Source organism: Esox lucius, chromosome 15, assembly GCF_011004845.1.
Source record: "Esox lucius isolate fEsoLuc1 chromosome 15, fEsoLuc1.pri, whole genome shotgun sequence".
In the NCBI taxonomy this organism is placed as follows: Eukaryota; Metazoa; Chordata; class Actinopteri; order Esociformes; family Esocidae; genus Esox; species Esox lucius.
Window position 1 is genome coordinate 25327062 of NC_047583.1, and position 21459 is coordinate 25348520.

The 21459-nt window shown below is 41.4% G+C and overlaps 2 protein-coding genes across 3 annotated transcripts in view; both read right to left on the reverse strand.

The window, feature by feature from the left end:
- Positions 1-5678, reverse strand: part of sptbn5 (spectrin, beta, non-erythrocytic 5) — a 46125-nt gene extending 40447 nt beyond the window's left edge. For both annotated transcript variants that reach the window (XM_010892973.3, XM_034297310.1), the window contains exons 1-2: positions 5152-5678; positions 2228-2360 (exon numbers count right to left, since the gene is read on the reverse strand). In XM_010892973.3, the coding sequence (XP_010891275.2) occupies positions 2228-2341 (114 nt within the window). In that variant the 5' untranslated portion in view covers positions 2342-2360; positions 5152-5678. The remainder of the gene's footprint in view (positions 1-2227; positions 2361-5151) is intronic.
- A 103-nt stretch (positions 5679-5781) lies between these two features.
- ehd4 (EH-domain containing 4) lies at positions 5782-18797 on the reverse strand. The gene is made up of 6 exons (XM_010892922.5): positions 18257-18797; positions 15848-16024; positions 14141-14238; positions 10757-11169; positions 9461-9625; positions 5782-8107 (listed from the first exon to the last, which is right to left on the reverse strand). Exons 1-6 carry the CDS (start codon positions 18484-18486, stop codon positions 7550-7552), a joined length of 1641 nt encoding a protein of 546 aa, XP_010891224.1. The 5' UTR covers positions 18487-18797; the 3' UTR covers positions 5782-7549.
- Between the last annotated feature and the right edge of the window lie 2662 nt (positions 18798-21459).

Here is a 21459-nt window from a genome sequence, read left to right on the forward strand (position 1 = left end):
CAACCATATTAGAGTGCAATAAGCCAAGACAACCATATTAGAGTGCAATAAGCCAAGACAACCATATTAGAGTGCAATAAGCCAAGACATCCCCCTCCATGGGACCAATTCACAAGCAGGATTTGAACCCTGGTCTCCCAATGATGCATCTGTATGACATCATGATCATCCCAGCTACCATCATTAAAAAACATGAATTATTTCCAAGGAATATGATTTATGGAAGTGGTGAACAATTAAATGGATGGGTTGTACAAGGTCAGGAAGAGAAATGCTCATAATTTCATCATCACCTTCGCAACTTCTGCAAAAATGCAACTCGGTATTCAATGAGATGTGTCATTTTGTGACCTTGGGTCAGGAGGGGCAGGAAACATTAGCCTGCCTTCAGCTCATTCACCAAGCCAGCTGCAGCCTGGACTATGAGGCTCCGCTCTGACATCGGGGCCTGTTAGCTTGGCCTGCCGCCACTGTGCTCCATTAAAGAGTGACTCAGACACCACCCCTCCCTTCCTCTGCTCTGCTCCACGCCCTCTCCACTACTTTGACGGCCACTCCCTAACTCAGACACTGGGAGAATCATGTAATGTCTCTGAGCAGATCGCTTTACCTCCTGACAGCCACACCTGGATTCAAATGCCCATGATCTCTGAAATGCAAAATAAATTCTCTGCTCATTTGAGCTTGCTTTACATAATTTACCAATACATTTGTCCCAAAGTGGCAGCCTACTTCCATGTAGAACTTCCAGCAGGCTAGAGCAATTGATCGAAGTATTTGCACAATTTCGAGTAGTACTTGAACCCAGGTCTTCAGACTGCTTCTTGTCTCTGCTAGCTAGCTGGGTACTTCTGTATAGCCTAACCGGGTCAGCCCTGCTCCCTGTTGAACCACAATGGTGGGAGGATGCTGGGAGGGGTACCAGCACCATTAAATACATCATTATACTGGGTTTATACCTCATAGCAACAGTCCATTTTGGGACTGGCTGCCCAGTGTGTAGCTCACAGCCAGTTGGTCTGGTCTTATGCAGACCTGGTGGTGCTGTGGAGCCAACTTCTACTAGCCATGGCATGACAGCGACTGTGGGAGTAGCCAACACGCTTAAGTGGACAGATTCAGGTTGTGTTAGCGATGTTTTCTTTACAGACAGATTTGTAGTCATTTCAAGTGGAGAGGAATTAAGGGCTTAAAAGCCTCTGTTGGCCTTTCAAAATGTCAATACCTAGAAGAGAAACAGAGGGGAAAGAGGAAGAGGATATGTGCAGAGGAAGCACTAATGAACAGTACCCACTAACATTCACTACTTACCTGTATGGGATCTTTATAACAATGTTATCTTCCCTAGAAACGGGGAATTAAACAAAGCTAGTACTATAAAAAGATCTATTTGCTTCCTGTGTATCTGACCGGTCTGTCTGGTGCAATATTTCTGTCAAAATTTGGATTCTATTCTGTTCTATTTTCCCTCTGCAGAGGGTGCTTGTTCTTCCTGCTACGGATGACATGAGTATGGTTACACATTGACCACGCATCCCGCCCCCCGTTTCCCTGTCTAGAGTTCATAAAGCATGACGCCTCTTGGCTAGTGTAGTGTACTGTAGTTAAGACCTTATTTTTGGCCTGCGTCTGAGGAGAGATAATGACTTTGATAAGTGAAATTCTTCTCTGATGAATGTGTAGTTACAGCATCTAGGAAATCAGACATAGGTCCAAGGGCAGCCAGCCAATAAGGAGAGCCAGTGATGTGGTGTCTTTGTTCATGGTTAACTGTTCAACCAGCTTCAATATTTTGTGACTACTGTACAACAATTATCTTTCTTTTAGTCGCTTGATAAGCATGGTATTGGAAATGCATAATGGAAAATGTGTAACTTAAAAGGAATAACAAAATCCTTTTTTAAACCTTCCATTTTGGTCTAAATGTCAGATATGTCTGTTTGTGCATAATCTATGAATAGATTCCTCATTATACCTCAGATAACCATGAAATTCTAAGTTAGGCCACAAATTGGTACATACATGACATTGCACACCATTTTCTGGGAACACAATTTGGCTCTACAGCATCACTTTTAATACTAGTGATGCTGTAGAGCCTCCATCTTAAAAAAAGAGATAGATGAACACCTCGCCACACCATGAGATGACGGCTCAGTGACAGAGCAAACACAGAAGGACCAGCAAATTAAGCGGATGGCCTTTAGCATTCATCATTTCCTCTCACCCCATTTTTGGTGAAGACACTGTTCATCCATTTGGTGTAGGTCTTTTTCTGGACAGCCATACGCTGTTCCTGTAGCACCTGGATACGGCCCGTCTCAAACTCGGCCCCATCCATCCTGACAGTCAGATCACCTCTGTGGACAAATAGAAATTTCAACCTCACTCCCCTCAAATCCACCTACTTAATACAGGTGCTGGTCATAAAATTTGAATATCATCAAAAAGTTGATTTATTTCAGTAATTCCATTCAAAAAGTGAAACTTGTATAATGTATGCATTCATTCCACACAGACTGATATATTTGAAGTGTTTATATATTTTAATTTTGATGATTATAACTGACAACTAATAGAAACCCCAAATTCAGTATCTCAGAAAATTTGAATATTGTGAAAAGGTTCAATATTGAAGACACCTGGTGCCACACTCTAATCAGCTAATTAACCCAAAACACCTCAGGCCTTTAAATGGTCTCTCAGTCTAGTTTTGTAGGGAACACAATCATGGGCGAAGACTGCTGACTTGACAGCTGTCCAAAAGACGACCCTTGACACCTTGCACAAGGAGGGCAAGACACAAAAGGTCATAGCTAAAGAGGCTGGCTGTTCACAGAGCTCTGTGTCCAAGCACATAAATAGAGAGGCTAAGGGAAGGAAAAGATGTGGTAGAAGAAAGTGTACAAGCAATAGGGATAACCGCACCCTGGAGAGGATTATGAAACAAAACCCATAAAAAAATGAGATTCACAAAGAGTGGACTGCAGCTGGAGTCAGTGCTTCAAGAACCACCACGCACAGACGTATGCAAGACATGGGTTTCAGCTGTCACATTCCTTGTGTCAAGCCACTCTTGAACAAGACACAGCGTCAGAAGCGTCTCGCCTGGGCTAAAGACAAAAAGGACTGGACTGCTGCTGAGTTATGTTCTCTGATGAAAGTAAATTTTGCATTTCCTTTGGAAATCAAGGTCCCAGAGTCTGGAGGAAGAGAGGAGAGGCACAGAATCCATGTTGCTTGAAGTCCAGTGTAAAGTTTCCACAGTCAGTGATGGTTCGGGGTGCCATGTCATCTGCTGGTGTTGGTCCACTGTGTTTTCTGAGGTCCAAGATCAACATAGCCGTCTACCAGGAAGTTTTAGAGCACTTCATGCTTCCTGCTGCTGACCAACTTTATGGAGATGCAGATTTCATTTTCCAACAGGACTTGGCACCTGCACACAGTGCCAAATATACCAGAACCTGGTTTAAGGACCATGGTATCCCTGTTCTTAATTGGCCAGCAAATTCGCCTGACCTTAACCCTCAGGGTTAGAAAATCTATGGGGTATTGTGAAGAGGAAAATGCGATACGCTAGACCCAACAATGCAGAAGAGCTGAAGGCCACTATCAGAGCAACCTGGGCTCTCATAACACCTGAGCAGTGCCACAGACTGATCGACTCCATGCCACGCCGCATTGCTGCAGTAATTCAGGCAAAAGGAGCCCCAACTAAGTATTGAGTGCTGTACATGCTCATACTTTTCATGTTCATACTTTTCAGTTGGCCAACATTTCTAAAAATAATTTTAATATTCAAGTTTTCTGAGATACTGAATTTGGGATTATCATTAGTTGTCAGTTATAATCATCACAATTAAAATAAATAAACATTTGAAATATATCAGTCTGTGTGTAATGAATGAATATAATATACAAGTTTCACTTTTTGAATGGAATTACTGAAATAAATCAACTTTTTGATGATATTCTAATTTTATGACCAGCACCTGTAGTCATGTAGTTATTATACAGTCACTATAACGTAATCAGTTCATCAGTCTACCACTGCCTTTTGAAATCTCCTAGCCCAGTGGCTGAACCACAAGCTTTTCCTATCACAAGGTTTGAGTCTTAAATAGTTCTGTCTCTGGGCTCTTGTAGTCAGGGCTGTCGCCAGGAATCCTGGACCCCCTCACTTGCAAATTTCATTGATATTATTACGATCAGTGGGCCCTGCCAAGCTATGGCCCCTGTGAATCATACCCACTTCACCCGGGGTTAGCTACGGCCCAGCTTGTAGTACAATACTGTACTATAATGAAGTGCATGTGATCCCAGTCCAAACTTACCGGATGACCGTATGGTTTTACAACCCATCTACCTTTACTGGGCCATTCAAAAGGACTGTAAACATTCTTGGCCTGTTTTTATTGGTAATAGCATCAAGATAACCAAATATCCATGCATATAGTAACCACAGGACTGTTATAAGCCATGAACAACCTCATGTACTGAAGTCTATTGCAAACATTTTGCTTAGACTAAGATAAGCTAAGTCCACTGTTTTAAGCAGAAAATGTTATCCAACCAGTATGTGCTATCCCACATGCAGTACACACAATCTGAACACTAAAACAGACACTACACTAGAGTAGACCCTGTACTGGACATCATACCGAAAATATCCCAAATGCTAAAACTGACACTACACTAGAGTAGAACCTGTACTGGACATTATATCGAAAACTATCCCAAATGCTAAAACTGACACTACACTAGAGTAGAACCTGTACTGGAGATCATACCGAAAACTATCCCAAATGCTAAAACTGACACTACACTAGAGTAGACCCTATACTGGACATCATACCAAAAACTATCCCAAACACTATAAATCTTTCAACAGTCTACACTCTTAAGAATCCTTCAACTGAGCCAAATCATGACAGGTTTTTCATCGCCAAGAGGACACCTTTACTCAATAATTAGCGATGACATCGGTGTACAGTCATAGTAAACCAAATGTAGTCTTATGTACAAGCAGAATCTTATAAAAGATACAGAATAAGGTCAAACCCAACACACAGTATAGCAATGGATGTCATCCAGAGAATCGAGAGAATCGCAGGCCTACAGTGCACACAAGAAAAGTAATTGTCTTCTTACCTTCCTTTTAAAATGTCTGATCAATTTAGATAATGAAACACCATTTGAATCAGTCTCAGAGATTCTCATCTACCCTTCTCACACTTTTTAGGTGGAATGCAGAAGTGAACTTTGAAGTCATTGGAGTAAGGGATTTATAGCATGAACACTTGTCTCACCTGACTGCATATAGGAGGCAAGGAGCAAAGGGTAAAGTATGGGCTAGCATTACAACACACAGAGTGGCATGCTGAATACGCTACTGACAGTACAGAAATGAGGAAGTGAATTAGGATTCTAAAAGATCTAAAGATTAAGTCCAATAAAAATATAACAATCAAGCATAAAGTATTTGTGTTATTTAGAGTAAGTGATCCAACCTGTGAGTTAACCTTTGAAATCAGGTGTAATAAATGAGTGTGTGGAAATAACGTTTCTGTTATGTTTTGGCACACCAACAAATTTTGCTCAATTTTTGTGAACCGAAAATAAACTCCTCTACTGTACAACTGCAGTTAGTCCATTTCCAAAGCACGTTCTCCATACTGTACATTAAAATATAACACAAAGTTTAATATACAAATTCTGTGAATTAGCAATAATAAGGGTTTAGTATACTGCAGGACTCTTCACAAATGAAAATGTAGAATGTTGAGGCTGTACATAAGGGAATTTAATGTAACTATTTGGTTTTGAAACAAGAGAGTCTCTGGCACAACATTCAACATCATGATTAATGCAACACATGTAACAGAAGCAAAAAGATAGAAAAATATGTAATAACTATCAATTGTATGGTGTTTCTCGCTGTAGATAGAATGTTGAAAGGCAACAATTTATACTCAAGCACATACCCAAGAGCTGCTGGTTTACACGCAGGTAATATGTATATAAAAAAATCTGGCCATACGACACATTAGTGATATACAGTACATTGAAAACACACGTACGTTGCTGAACAACACAGAAGTCTCTCTGACCTATAATCAATCTTAATCTCTGGATTAAGTGAAATAAAACAAGAATTGTGTAGAACTATTAAGGCACTAGAGAAGAACACAAATTCACTAAGTATTCAAGAAAAATAGATTTACAAAATCATAACACATTTCCAAAAATAAATGCTTTTGTTTTGTGTTTTTTTGTTTTAAGGTATGTTCACTTGTCAACGGTTTGAGTTTATTTTGAAGATTTGTATATGTCAATATCAGTCTAAGCTGTCCAAAAGGCACATTCATTAGCTTCTTTTGAGTATCAATACTGTGTCAAAGAATCCACTCAATCATATGTACACATATACAGGAAAAAATAAGTTTGAGTTTCTCAACATATTTTTCTGAAGCATCAGCAGTCATTTTGCTAAACCAATCTGTGCTCCCTGAAAATATAAATATTTTTTCAGTAGGTAAAATGGACAAGCCATTTCCATTGTCGTTGACTGTTAAAACAAGAGATGCACTTCAGCCTTTGTCCAGTCTATCATGTCAACCTCAATGTTAAAACTCTGTATTACACCCAGACATCTTTCCAGGCACACACTATCAAATATTTTATTCCTCTATATTTTGACAACAGACTAAACATATTTAGATCATAATATATATCATGTTTACAAGACATTATTTTAAACCATTCGGGCACTATTCTTTATGACATAGAACTAACTAACTAGAGTGCATCGACAATATTTTGCATGAATCCTTCATTTATGAACTGTGGGAAAGTTTGCTTCTGAGAATATGATTTGGCTCTATTGAAAGGCGTCAGAAAGATACAGTTAAATACAGTGTTTATGTACTTTTAGAAAGCTGATTTAGGTACATATCAGCTGTCTAAAGCAGCTGCTTGTCAAAATTTCACAAATACTCATATTAATAAAAGCATTATAACAAGTTGTAAGCTGCATGCATACTGTATTAAGTAGCTGAAAAGTAGATTCTTTAAATCTTGAAGTAAATGGAATCTCAACTACTGTCAAGAAGACAAGACAATACACCAAGGTGGATCCACACTGTATCACAGTCAACCACGTAAAAACATTAGTAGAGAATATCAACAAAAGATTAAGACATTCTTAATTTAGTAGTATGTTTTCATGTCAGCTTTGGTTTCCACTGCGTTTCCTACTTAGATTAAATCCTGAATCATCGTCCTAATATCCACTTAGTATTTCCACTTAATATCTACTTAGTATGCATGGCAAAAACATCACGTACAAGTTGGCGCTTTGGGACACACATTTTTTAATGTGTCCATTGGTGTTTCGGCTTGGCAGTTCACATTTACAGTCAGTTTCCCGGAGTGACTTACAGGAGCAATTAAGTGCCTTGTTCAAGGACCCAAAAACATATTTTTCCAACATCGAACCAATGACCTTTCGGATACTGGCCCAACATACAACTACTAGGCTATCTGCCTTTTAGTCAATGTCGTTGTTGTAGAGGATCTCAGCGACCTCGCTCTTCCTGTGGGCCGGAGGCACAAGATGGCGAGGTAGCTCAGTGGGAAGCTCATACCCCTCCAGTTTGACCTTGATCAGGTGCTGCGCTAGGGCAAACTCCTCATCGTCCAGCATGCCATCCTTATCACAGTCTGCCAGCTTCCAGATTTTCCCCAGGACCGTGTTTGGCAGACGGGAGCTCATCATCTCCTTCTTGGCGTTGACTCCTGTGATTTTACCGTTGATGGGATTCAAGGAGTAGAAGATCTCGTCGTATTTGTGTTTGTCACGGCTCACTATCCAGTCCTCGCAGTCGGAGCCGGCGCTGATGCCCTCCCCGTAGCCCTGGCCGAAAGGCCCGTCTTGTGAGCCCTCGAAGGCCCCGCCGCTCACCATGGCTGGGGGCGCCTTGCTCTCCTCGTCGCGGATCATGGTCATCAGGCCTGAGATCTTGTTGGCCAGCATCTTGTCCACAGACTCAATCAGCTTAATCTTCAGGGAGGGAAACCTGCTGAAATCATAGTGCTGAAGCTGCTCCTGTTAAGACAAAAAAGAAGGGGTTAGAAACAGGAATGACTGCTGCGTATTCCAGACATGTTGCACAAAAGCTTATGACAGTCAGAAAACAACAGCATCCTACGTACAACCAATGAGTAGGGGCCTTGTAGAGCCTCTACCTATAGAAACATACGTAGATAACCTTCACCCGAGTGACCTGGGTGGTCTTGTGATATGCGAAACAACAACTTCTGAGGGATAGAAGGAAATCAAGTGCATGCTCTGCATCTGTCAGAGTCATCTGGCACCTTAGTACACGCGTATTACAAGAAATGGCCATCTTTGACTGATCACTTATAGAGTGACAAAACAAAAAGCAGCCAAAGTCAAGCGTTATGGCAAATGGAAGAAGCTTTAAGAAGAATTTACCACAGGACCACAAGAATTACACAGCAGTCTACCAAAGTGAATGCTTCAGATTTGAATTCCAAAAAAGGGCACACCAAAAACTGACTTGTTTCAAAAACACTGTGCTTTTGTTACTTTTCATTGTAGTCATGTGTCTCTAGTTTTACTTTAATGTTATATATATATATATATATATATATATATATATATATATATATATATATATATATTTTTCCTCAGGCAACTAAACACTTACTGCGCCGATAAATGGATTTCAACTATTTTCTCAGATGTCCTTAGACATTGGCCCAGTACCATAATGGCTAAAGGCCTCCGGGCTCTGAGGGGAGGTTTTGAACATTTTGTTAAGTAAACATCCAGCGAGTAGAAAGCTGAGGGACTTGAAACTATGGCGGGTGGTCCCTCACCTTAACACAATACCAGGACAGAGAATTACAGTCCTCCACACAATCCACTCATAGCACACTACAACGCAACACAACTCTGTGCTACATTCTCTCTAGACAATGTCTAACACCCAGCTGCACTGCTCTCACGTCCAAGTGCTGTGACGACTCTCTAGGTTCAGTGAGTTGATCCTTTCCCTTCCAAAGCCAGGCCCGGACTACCTCGGAGGCCTGGTTGTCTCTTCTCGGCAGCGGACCGAAAACAGCTGTTCTCACAGAGAGCTGGGGAAGAGCCAGAGGTGCGGCCATGTCTTTGGATGGCAGCTTCCAGCGGTGCTAAACGATGTAAGTAACAATGCTTCGTGGTGGGGACAGAATGCAGGTTTTATTGCTCCTACGGTAAACATCAAGCCGCACACTCAGTCTGCCCGCTTTAATGTCACGCTTTAGCGGTTTGCAAGATCACTGAAATGACCGGACACATTTTGATGCAGCTCTAATATAAAATGTGTCCCAAATAGCAACTTAGTCTATTTCAGTGCACTACTTTTGACCAGTGTATGGTGACCAGGCTGACCTGCATCTTGACCGCATTGGGGAAGTCTCCCGGGGAGATGTGGTGCTCTCTCTGCAGGATGGTGTAGATCTCAGGAAGTCTCATTATCAGTTCTTCCTTCTTCTTTTCCTTCCCAAACAATGAGGGCATCTCCCTCTTCAGGTAGCTGATTATGTAAGCATGCACCTATCGGAGAGATGTAGAGAGAGATTAGTGAGGTCAAGACTTTGCCACTTCCTTTACAGCTTCCCACCTATTACAAAGAACGACAAGCATTTGGTAATGCTGCTTTTGATAAAACATTTGTCCACATCTGTGTGCTTAAATTCCAACTACATGGTTGATCTTTTCGTCAGCTTTCATGAGACTTGCACACATTGCATGTTGGGGAAAAAACGTGTTAAAATCAGCACGCATCGGAAGGAAACTGATCACATTTATTCACAGGATTCCTTATATATCCAAGCATTCTAATGCCAGCAGGGCTATCAATACATTCTTGCATTCGCCAGTGTGACTCCACATTGTGAATGTTCTTTCCAGGGGAACCTTCAACAACACCAGTGTTTACATAATCATTTCCTCAATAAAGTAGGTTCGAGGGGAAGTCCTCTCCAGGAGACAAAATAAGGTGCGTTCAGTTTCCAGGCAGGCCGGCTCTGCGTTGTGGGATGGACGGAGACAAGGTTGGTGTTAACACAACAGAACTGCTGGAGACTAAAGACAGGCAGGGGAGGAGGGTGAAACGCCCGGTGAATAGGGAACATAGTTCTCAGTGAGGATGTCATAGTTTGACCAAGTACGAAGTGCTTTTCTACCTCACTCTCCCACAAGCACAAACTAGCAGAGCAGGAAGGAATACAGAGAGTTTCTGGATTCCTGTTTGTCTGGCCAGTTGGAAAATATTGCGGAAGAGATAAGGCAACACTCTCAGGCACGGCCCTCCTATGTTCTGGATACATTCCTCAGGGTACTGTGGAGGAGATGCCAGTACCAGCCTCATCCATGCGACGCACTGGAAGGGGCTCTGAATTGAGATGACGGAAATCAAAGTTCAAGGGGTCCCACAGGAAGTGTTCGTTTTGAACAACGGGCCAAAAACAACACCGCGTATAAGACCGAGCTGACCTAACATGGCAAACAAGGTCTTTGTAATTAGTCATCTGCAACTCAGACCACTCCACGATGGAAACAAACATACAGACGAACGTCACTGATTTACAAACCAGGGTTTAAATAGCACTATAGCCAGACAGGACAGCCCAGGAACGGGCAGGGGCGGGTTAAGGACCAGGGGGTACAGTATAAAATCGTTACCTTAGCAAGTCGAGCCCGCTTGATGAGGTCGTTTAACTTGCGCAAGGCTGCATTTCGCGGCAGGCCCTGGATGTCCTTAAAGAGATCCTGGGTCTCTGCCTCGAAGAGTCGCCGGTTGTCCGTGTTCTGCAGGGGCTTGGCCCAGAACGAGCCCAGGTAGACCCTGGCCACCTCAGGCGTGTTGATCACCTTCCCCAGGGACCACATCAGAGCTCCGTAGACCCTCATCAGCTGCTGGGTGTCCACCTGGTCCGCTTTGTTCAGCACCACGCGGATCTTGTCATCCTGACCCCGGAAGGCCTTGATGGCCTCAGAGAACTCGTCGGATATGTCCAGTTTATGTGCGTCGAAGAGGAGGATGATGCGGTCCACCCGCTCCCCAAACCACCTTAGCACTTCAGAGAAATCATAGCCTGTTGAATGGGGGAAAAGCAAACATTAACATAATAATGTCATTCTGTCTATATTATGGACAAAAACATGTTTAACTGATGACGCGGAACTGCTAGTGTGTGTAGAGGCTTGTGTCAGCAGAACATTTGATTTACAATCTATTGGAGTGAGATGATAACAGGTAAACACCAGCCACTCATTTAAGATTAAGTCAAGATGTTTGTAAGTCCTCTAACAAGTACCTCTACAGTGGAACAGGGGTAAAAGCGCCATCTTAAGGGGGTAGTGTGAGATTTTCGCAATCAAGACAATTTTCGGTTTCACTTTATTTGGATTGTCAAACATCTATTATCTGTAGATGCGCAACAGATATTCATCCTATTAACAAACTATCAAAAACAAAGTAAATGCTTGTTAAGGTTAAGATTAGGTTTGGAATAAGTGTTTGGAGCAGGTTTAAATTCAAGGCTACCATTTACACAACAGCCAACCAGTATCTTTGTGAGTGAATATCCTACTGACATTAGAATGATGTTTGGCCTAAGCATAGTAGATGCTGTATGTTTTTGTTGAAAACAATAACCAACATTGGGGTTCACAAAAACACAGGTACTGGTTGAATAATGTGAATGTGCGCACTGTGGAAATCCTTTAATGAATAAACCATAAATGATTGTATTCAAAACAGGTCCACATAGAAGACAACCCTCTAACAGGCTATAGGAACTGCATCAATTGTAAGCCAACTGAAACTGGAGAGGGTGCCAGTAAAAAGGTGTACTGTATACAGACATGCAGGGGGAACATATGTTACAGTGAATAAACAGTCTGGAAAACCTAAGGTTATCATGAACGATAATCTAAAATAATTTCCCTTTAATTTTGCAATAAACAAATCTATTTCATGTATTTCTTTGCCCCCTTTTTCATCCCTTTGCTAGTTTGTGATGAGGCCAGGAAATCACTGCTGATGCCTCCCGGCGTCAGTGGCAGTTTCATATCACCCATAGAGCTTCCCAGCCACACGTCAGCTAGCTGCGCAGTCATGGCTTGAACTTGAACTTGCCATAAATAAGAGACAGAATGGGAGGACCCAAAGCAAGAAATGTCCCTTTACTGAATCTGTTTGTTTCTATGAAAAACAATGGCAGGGATTACACAGCTTAATAAATTGTGAGCTTGGAGCCAGACTGTGCAAGAGGTCGAGGACAGCATGGCAATAATCAGTGCCGCAATGACGTGAGACCACAGCAGATATTGTTACAGTGGCCTGACGTAGAGGTCATTTATATGAGAGCAATTCCGCATGAAAACATTTACAAATGTTTCCACTTTAAAATGTATGCCAGCATTCTAGGGGGTCAAGCGTTCTAGGGGGTCAAGCGTTCTAGGGGGTCAAGGGTTCGAAGTCGCTGCATCCGGCACATACAAATGCTAGAAAAACAATACACCCTTAAAAAACCACACCAAGCCTGAGTCAAGTAAATCCCAATCGGTGGTCATAATTATTGATCATACAAAAAAATGCCTCATCATTGAAAAGGTACAATATTGTGTAATTCAACGTGAAAATGGCTTACTTACGACAGGATGCTATGATGCATCATTGAAAGAATGTTTAAAGGACTAGGGCTCAAAGAATGCAACCTCAGCTGTACACAGACAGCAAAGCAGAAGCAGATGTAGATGAACACCCATGTCCCCATGGCACCCATCCCAAAATGACACCCTATTCCCTACACTGCGCTGTCTGAAATGGCATCCTACCTAGCGCACTACTTTGAACCGCGTCTCAATGAGAATGTTGCACACTAAAGGGAATAGGGTGTCATTGGAGAAACACAACATGCCTCAATGATTCTCCGTCCCCCCCGGAGCTGCAGTCACATGACATTCACAAATCCCTCCTCCAGATCATTGCACCATCAGTCCTCCATCTTCATAACACAGGCGTTTCCAAAACGTCAACAGATAATGTCCACTTTCATTCCCACTTCCTCATTAATTATACTATAAAAAGAAAGTGTTATGTAAAAAAAAATTATAATCAATAAATAAATGGGTATTTCTATTAACTTAAAAAAAATGTATGCATATATATATAATATATAAGGTTAGGTTATTTGAGAAATCAATAAAAATTCTTCTTTGAAAAGTTTATTAGGGAACCTCCACAGTTTATTAGGGTTTTCCTACAGTTTTAATTGGAAGAACCTCTAAAAGACACTCCAAGAACCTTTTTATTTTACAGTACAGAGCTGAAACATTTAAAACGTCCATTATTTCAATGGTTTGGTATTATAAATTCCTTCAATCGTATGCGTTTCCCACACACATAAGCAGGAAATCACATAAGCAAGTATGGTTTTACTTCAAACCTTTCAGAAATAGAAACCTTGTGGTTTTTTCAGAAAGGGGAAAAGAAAGCAAAAAGATTTGCAAAACACATTCATTCTAAATCAGGGTTAATGCCTTCACTATTGTTCCCGTAAGATGAAGACAGTTTGTGCTTAAAAACAGAAAAATGTATCCCAATTCCGAATGGCTGGGGGCATTTCATCATGCTGTGCCATCTGGGCTCCGTGTTGGTGACATTTTTCAATGTACTATTGCTATAATCATGATGGTCGGCATAATGAGGGAATTAACATGGATCGCATGTGGTGACAAAAACTACATGAAACCCAAAACTCTCTAACCCATGCTTTGACTTTTAGAAAACATAATGGATACACATAAAATCCCAAATGCCAGTATAGGAAACGTGCACCCGTGAAATGTGTACAAATAACAACTGATTGATCTGTGATCCACAAATAAAAACAAAACTCTTTCTTAAAGAAAATCATAACTGCATCTCTCTAAATTGAGTGGTTTGAAGATTTGTAGTTTTAAAAAGTTTTGCCAGTCAGACTAGTGATTGGACTGTTTGATCGGATGGTTTGAAAGCCGAGCGAAAAAGGTGGAAACAACTGATAGCTAGCAACTGACCTCGGCTAATACGCTGCTTCTCTCCAGACAGGATTCCCGGTGTGTCAATAATACTAATGCCCTGGAGGACCTGGTTAGGCATCTGGGAACAGATGAACCTAAAGGAGAGACAAGAAAACACAGACATGACGAACTCCAGTTGTCAAACAGCTTCCAATATGTACCTCTGCTCTTCATTACCACATTGTCTTCTATTTTTTAAAATTCTATATTTCAGAAGGGCAGTTATATCAGCAGTCAGATCATGCGTTGTGTTGACAAATATAGCATAAATAAAACCTTTCAATGATGTTGGCATATACCCAAGGACCGGACCAGGGTGTTCATTATGTAGATTTTTGCAATTATTGAGCCACCCCAAAATAACTACAGGACCCAAATGGCCACCCCACTGAAACAGTTCAGGGTACACAGCTTCCTATACCTGTAACATTATCTAAAACTTTTGACTGGGCATGACGGATTGAACTGCTAAAATAAATGACAAAACAGGCCTAGTATCATCACACGATGGCTCAATGTCCAAACGCTATCAATTCATGTAAAATTACTTGGTTTTAAGGGGGGGGGCGCTCCCAAGTTATCTCGAGTGACGCACGTTAACGTCGCCTGGAAACAATGTGCATTGTTGAGGTTCCTCTGGAAAGGAGGAGATGTCCTCTGCCCTGTCAGGAATGTCTTTGACCTTAACATAGGCAACTGTCATAGAAGCACTTACCCATTTCCCCTGGATTATAAATATCTGGAAGAAGGAAACACGCTTCGGCCAAGTGTTGTTTGGCTGAAATTATAGCCAAGTCGCTTGACGAAGCCAACAACAGACATACAGGCCAACGACCGACTGTATGTGCTACCACTACAATCAATGAAAGGTGAGCAAGTCACTTCCTCCTCATAACTGTTTGTGGAAAAATATGACAGCTATGTCAAAAGGCTTGAGCTGACAGGAAGCAATGGGAAAAACTACCACAACAATCCTTTAAATCTGCTTTACTTTTTTTTTAATGAACTAACTGCACATTTGTCAGTCACTGTAGGGACACAATTCTATATACTCACACATTCATCATACAACCACAGGAATGAAAGGGGCACAAAAAACATTCCTGCATATTTCTTTCAGAAATGCAGGCTAGGCCAAATAATAAAAACAACGTTTAGATATTTAAGATATAGAACTTCTAGTATACATTCTTGATGAACAGTACTGATGACACAGTGTCACTAATGTCAGATATATGAGAGGCAAGGAGAGAGATGAGATAGATGAGGTCACAGACATATGGACCCATAAAAGATAAGGGGAGTGGGAGGTGAGGTCTGGTTATAGTCAGTTCATACACATATCAAAGAAAATGTACATGCATTTACCTAAACTCCTACATACAGCACTAGACAAGGTTTGGATACACATACCCCCTGGGTTCCCATATCCCCTCTCAGTCATGCACGAAGGCTCACATGGCTTTTTATCTAACAGAATATTCTACATACCACAGTACTTCAGTAACGTCGTACCTAACCCTGGAAGATTCTCTTCTGCCATCATAGATCCTATGAGCTAATGTTATGTTATTCAGTTAAACGCATATACCTGTGCAGTTGCATTTTTTTAATTAAAAAAATGTAGCAATGGCTTTGAAAGAGCAACTCCCAGTAAGGTGTTACCGAAATATAACCCCCCCCACAAAAAAATGTCACATTTACCTGTTGAGGAAGGAGTTGCCAAACGCATTAAGTTTACGGAAGGGTTTCTTGGGGTCGACCACTAGAGCATTGCCAGGAACAACTCCTTCATTCTCCCCATACATAACAGCGATGAAGCCATCTGTTGTGGGTTCAGGACCAATCCGCATACCTGGGAAGTCCTGCTCAAGAAGGTACCTGAAACAGAACAGAGTAACGTTAATCAACAACATTTCCATGTACATTTATTCTGTGGGATTAGCAATACATCCAGACCCCCCCACACAGCATATCAATGTCACTTCAAATAACATTTTACAATGAACAATAGGAGTTGGTTTTAAAAGATGAGGTAATACAACAACAGAATGACTCAGCATAATTACAAGCTCTCTGGCAGAACACACTTCGCTGACAGAAACATCTGCATACAAACCAAGGCCTACGCCTACTAGTAACTGGGATCTATATTCCATAAATTGCATTAGTCAAACTGAAAGAACAAGCAAATGAATGTGAAAATCACATTTGAGTAATACCACACGCTATTGGACTGCTAGGTTGACACATCCTCACATTTTCAGCAGCCAAGGCTAGACACTTTAAAGGCTGGCAAAGTGCGTGATATATGCCCCCCCCCCCAAGAAAAAAATTACAAAAAGAGCAGAAAAAACGAGCAACTCATCATGTTGTTCTTCCTGCAGACTTCTAGCCATGCTATAGATCCACAGCCCTTCCTGTGGGAGGATGACACCGTGTCAAAGGTCTCCAACCAGAAACTGCCAGCTTGCCTTGGCCTCATCTACTCAGAGAAGACTTCGTCTTCCAAAGAACCATTAGCGGTCTCCGTGCTCTAGCCTGGTTCCAGATGTGCATGTGCTGTCTTGCCAACGCTCATTGTTACGCCAAGCATGTAAGGTTTGGCTTGACAGTGGCCATAGGAGCTGACAAGATGACAGCACCGGGTTATGACCAACTCCCCTGACACATCATTATGGTCTTTAGAATTGGATGGGATACGTGTCTGAAGTAACTCTGCAATTTGCTGTAGTAAAGACATACAAACACAAAATACTCTACCTTTTACAAAAACTGATTGTATTTTTCAATGTTAAGGTCATTAAACAGTAATTTTGGCTAAGTGGAACACCATATCTCCCTGTATGTACGTTATCTGCAAGGTGACCCAGAGAAAGGGGTGTGTTGACTTAAGTTATTCTGTATCTGCTTTGAGCAGAAGGCAGACTGTGGAGTATTCCAACCAATCACAGGGACATTTTCTAAAGATAATGAACATGTAGATTACCAGGCTTTTAAACCTAACTGTCCTTATGAGTCAAACAAAATGGTTGACTCAAAATACCTTCTAGGAATGCTGAAAACCTACATCCCTGCATCTTTGTCCTGCCTCCTCTGATCTCCTTGTCCTCCCGTCCTAATAGGAGGCCCTCTCCTGATCTGCCCAGTCAAAGCCCTTCTCTATCCTGGAACCCCAATGGTGCTGCCACCTTCCCATTGAAACTATGACAACAGAGTCCCTGCCCATTCTCTGTAGACAAACACCTTTCCTTTCCAAAGAAGATCTAAAATAACTTTCCAGTCACCAATGTCTTTGTGAACTTATGCTTATCATGTTTATTATTTGTACTGTCCTCATTCTGGCACGGGTTGTGTTGACAGTAATTTCACTGAGTAGGATATACTCCTACTGAGTGGTGTCGCTGTTCCACCTAGCTATCTTATAATTTATGCACTAACTGTAAGTCGCTCTGGTAAAATACAAAAATGTAAGGAAAATGTCAAATGCAAAGATCCAGAAAAAGTTAAATTTGCAGCAAATGGCAAATAGACTAGGGAAAGTGCAAAGGCAGATCTGCTACTTGAAAGCAAATAATCAAGAACAGGCTGGTGGCTTGTTCCATAGGTGAAAGTATCCCTCGGGTGGCTTGTTCTATAGGGGAAAGTATCCCTCGGGGAAAGTTAATAATACTCAGTTTCTATACTCAAGCTTCTACCTCGTGACAAAAAAAAAAATCTAAGTAGTGGCTGATGTGGCACCTCCCTTCCCTGAACTAAGAAAGGGGAAGTCTGATTCTGGTTGTATTGAAAACGAAAATGTAATACTGATATACCAAGAAAATATAAAGAAACAACCCACAATATTCAGATAATGTTAAATCAATCCAAAAAAGAGTAACGGTGTTAAATTGCAGAGTGCGACATCCTGCTGCATCCTTGTCTGTGTCACCTATATTTTGACACAGACTTACCCCCCATTTTGCAGGTCACCTTGTCAATTATTTGCCTAGAGGTTATTCAACAACTTAATTTTTAACTGGCAAATTTCCAGTGGGTGACATGAAGTGAACAAGGCAACCAAGCAATGAACAGTACGGATGCATAACTGTTATAGATGTCCGGATGCATTACCTAATGAACGTCGTCTTCCCGGTAGAATACTGTCCAACCAGCAGAACCATTGGCTTGCTCTGAAAATCCGCAGCTTCCAACGCCGGTGAGTGGAAATCATGGAAAAGATATGTTTCTTCCAATGGCAATAGTTTTTTTGTGTAAAGTTGTTGAAGACCTTCCGTCACAGTTTGGTACATCTCGCCGTCTTTGTTTCTGCCTCCTTGTTCCTTATTCACCCAACTGAACATGATGCTCCTTTCTTCTAATTTCCCAAATGAAAAACTGACGTTAGACTTCCTTATTTTCCACAAATGTCAAGGTTTGCGCAAAGACCTACTCTGTATCGGATATGTCTCACTGTAAAGCCCACTTGTTACTTTTAATCAAGTATCTTCTCTGGCAAATGAATAACGTGGCACCTGAATTCTACGATTGTTTCCCACGGCTTGCTGGCAACTCTCTCACAGTAGCTCCTCTGTACAACGCAGCAGTTCACACATCAAGTCCCTTGTGCTTCTGCCTTACCTGAACCGCACTGCCCTTTCCCTGAATGACGTTATGAATGACGACTTAAAGCGGCAGTTCACCCATTTGAACATTGGCTTTGTTTTCACTCCTTATTTGTTTTGTTGTTCATTTTCTTTTGTCACAGGAAAAATACCTTGATATCAACTGCCATTGACTACAGTTTAATACGAAAATATGTCTGAACATGTAATAAAAGGCTAGACCCCACAAGGCCAACATTCAAATCTCATTCAGAATAATATTTGTCCTTTTCTATAAATGTATTGAACTGTCCTTTATATACAATTTGCATCTTTTCTGTTGTTGTTAATAGCATAAATAAAATAATAAAATATAAATATTTGGAAAATGTGAGTGCTGGGGCCCTTGAATGGCACAACAATAAAGTGATTGCCTCACAGTTAGCTGTGTCATTACAAGACCAGGGTTTCGATTCCTGCTTGCAGACTAACCCAGGTGTCCAGTGGATGGCAAAAAAAATTGTCAATATCATCCTAGTTTGGTGGCTTAGTAATCAAATATAGTTGTCTTGCCTAATTATGCTCTTGCAAATCCCTGTGGCAGCTTAGACATTATCCAGAATAAGATTCTGCTGTAATATGCAGAAGTTTGGTTAGTTTTAGAGGTGGATAGTGGCAGACAATGTCCAAGGCTGGTCAGTCTCAGTAGAAAGAAAATGATTGATCGGGCTATAGTGACTCCCTCAGGTGTGGAGGGCATCAACAAGTGGAATAAGGTCATTAGTATATAAATGCTGATTCCACAAGTTTCCGGCTGGATGAGCAATGTGAAAAAATGTTAGAAAGGCATGAAGCCATATGTTTCACAGGAAGCACGTTGTTGACTTTTGGGTGGCTCAACTAATTTGAACGTTTTCAAGGACATTGCATGCCAGTAGAGGGCCATGGGTTTACCCTGTGTGTGGCTTTCAGACAGCGGAGGAAGAAGCTGTTACTAAGCAGTTATTCCAAAATGTAACTACATTTCTGGTGATTTTACAGGCTTTTCTTGACCAAAGAATGAAATACCAACACTCACAACTATTTCAAATTTATTTTCCTGTTGGATCCGAAAAATATAGCTTGCAGAATGATTGTGTACCCAGGCAACTTATCATATTTGAACTAGGTCAGAATACATAAACAATACTATAGTTCATCTATGTCTTGAACGGGTTGTCAGGTTCATATGATGTAATTGCGTGATTTTCGGCTACCCCTTGTGGAAAACATCGAAGTTATGAACTGTAGACCTGTAACATGTTGGAGACCAATCCTTGTGTACTCTCCTGACATCTAGTGGAAGCAGGAGATACAGCACTGCACTATGGGGGTTTCCCATAGAGAACGATAGAGGATTCTAGAGCCTAACTGTTTAATTAGAGCAACACAGTGGAAGACTTTCCCATGCTTAGGGAAACACCCTACCCAGAGCCACTCCCTCATTTTTTAGATTTTTTTCTTACCAGAAAGAAATTAGAGGGTTTCTCTAAGTGGGGTGTGTCACTGTCTCTACCGCAGGCGTAGGCAACTAGATTTAGACATGGGCCGTTAGTTGTTGGAGACAATGTTTGGTGGGGATGGTACATAATTATCATTATTATAAAAACATATTTGACCCTACAATTGAACACAATTAAGCCCAAAATAGATTGATTGAAAATAAAAAATGTATCCCTGTATAATTTTGAGACTCACATAATGTGTCTTATTTGTGGAAATACTGTACATGGTAGATCATTTCCTAAATCACTGTATAATAATTTTTGCCTAATTTATCCATGATGATTTATCTGTTGATTGCAGGCTAGAAGCAGGGGTCTTGGTCTGATTTGCGAAAGAAAGGGAGAGGTCCATCTGAAATATGTATTCAGTTCTGTGTTGAAAAGTGGTACCAGCATCAGTTGGTGGTGGGGTGTAGTCAAAACAAAACCAATTAATAAAGTCCCATGGTAGATAGTATGGTCTGCAGCATATTATGACATTTTCTAACTCGGGCAAGTAAGACCTTACCTTACCACTTAGATGTGTCCCACCGTCTAAGTGTCCCACCGTCTAATTGTCCCACCGTCTAAGTGTCCCACCGTCTAAGTGTCCCACCGTCTAAGTGTCCCACTGTCTAAGTGTTCTGTCTAAGTTTTCTGTCTAAGTGTCCCACCGTCTAAGTGTCCCACCGTCTAAGTGTCACACTGTCTAAGTGTTCTGTTTAAGTGTCCCACCGTCTAAGTGTCACATCGTCTAAGTGTCCCACTGTCTAAGTGTTCTAAGTGTCACACCGTCTAAGTGTCCCACCGTCTAAGTGTTCTGTCTAAGTGTCACACCGTCTAAGTGTCCCACCGTCTAAGTGTTCTGTCTAAGTGTCCCACCGTCTAAGTGTCCCACCGTCACGGTGTCCCACTTAGAAGTCCCACTTTCGTCTGCTGGGCATGTTTTTATTGGCATGCATTCCCCCAAATTCTAGTAGTTGTATTGAAAGCAATCATTGTTCTTTTGAGGAAAAATGGCCATGAATTTATCACATTCTCGGGTGGAGCTTTGCTCACTGAAGTCATCCATTCAGGGAGCATGCCCTCACATCCATTAAGTCATCAGGCAATTTGAACTGTGCTTGCCACCATCCAATTTAATTTGTTTAATTTAAACTTGCCCATCAGAGGGAGGTTGGTGAACCATTCACTTTCTCATACTGGTCTC

What these genes read in the sequence shown, in the direction of transcription:
- ehd4 (XM_010892922.5), bottom strand. Translation starts at nt 18,486, where the DNA reads ATGTTCAGTTGGGTGAATAAGGAACAAGGAGGCAGAAACAAAGACGGC. An exon ending in GGGAAGACGACGTTCATTAG is followed by an intron (nt 16,025 to 18,256) that starts GTAATGCATCCG and finishes GTTCTGTTTCAG; the next exon opens with GTACCTTCTTGAGCAGGACT. An exon ending in AGCGGGCTCGACTTGCTAAG is followed by an intron (nt 9,626 to 10,756) that starts GTAACGATTTTA and finishes TCTCTCCGATAG; the next exon opens with GTGCATGCTTACATAATCAG.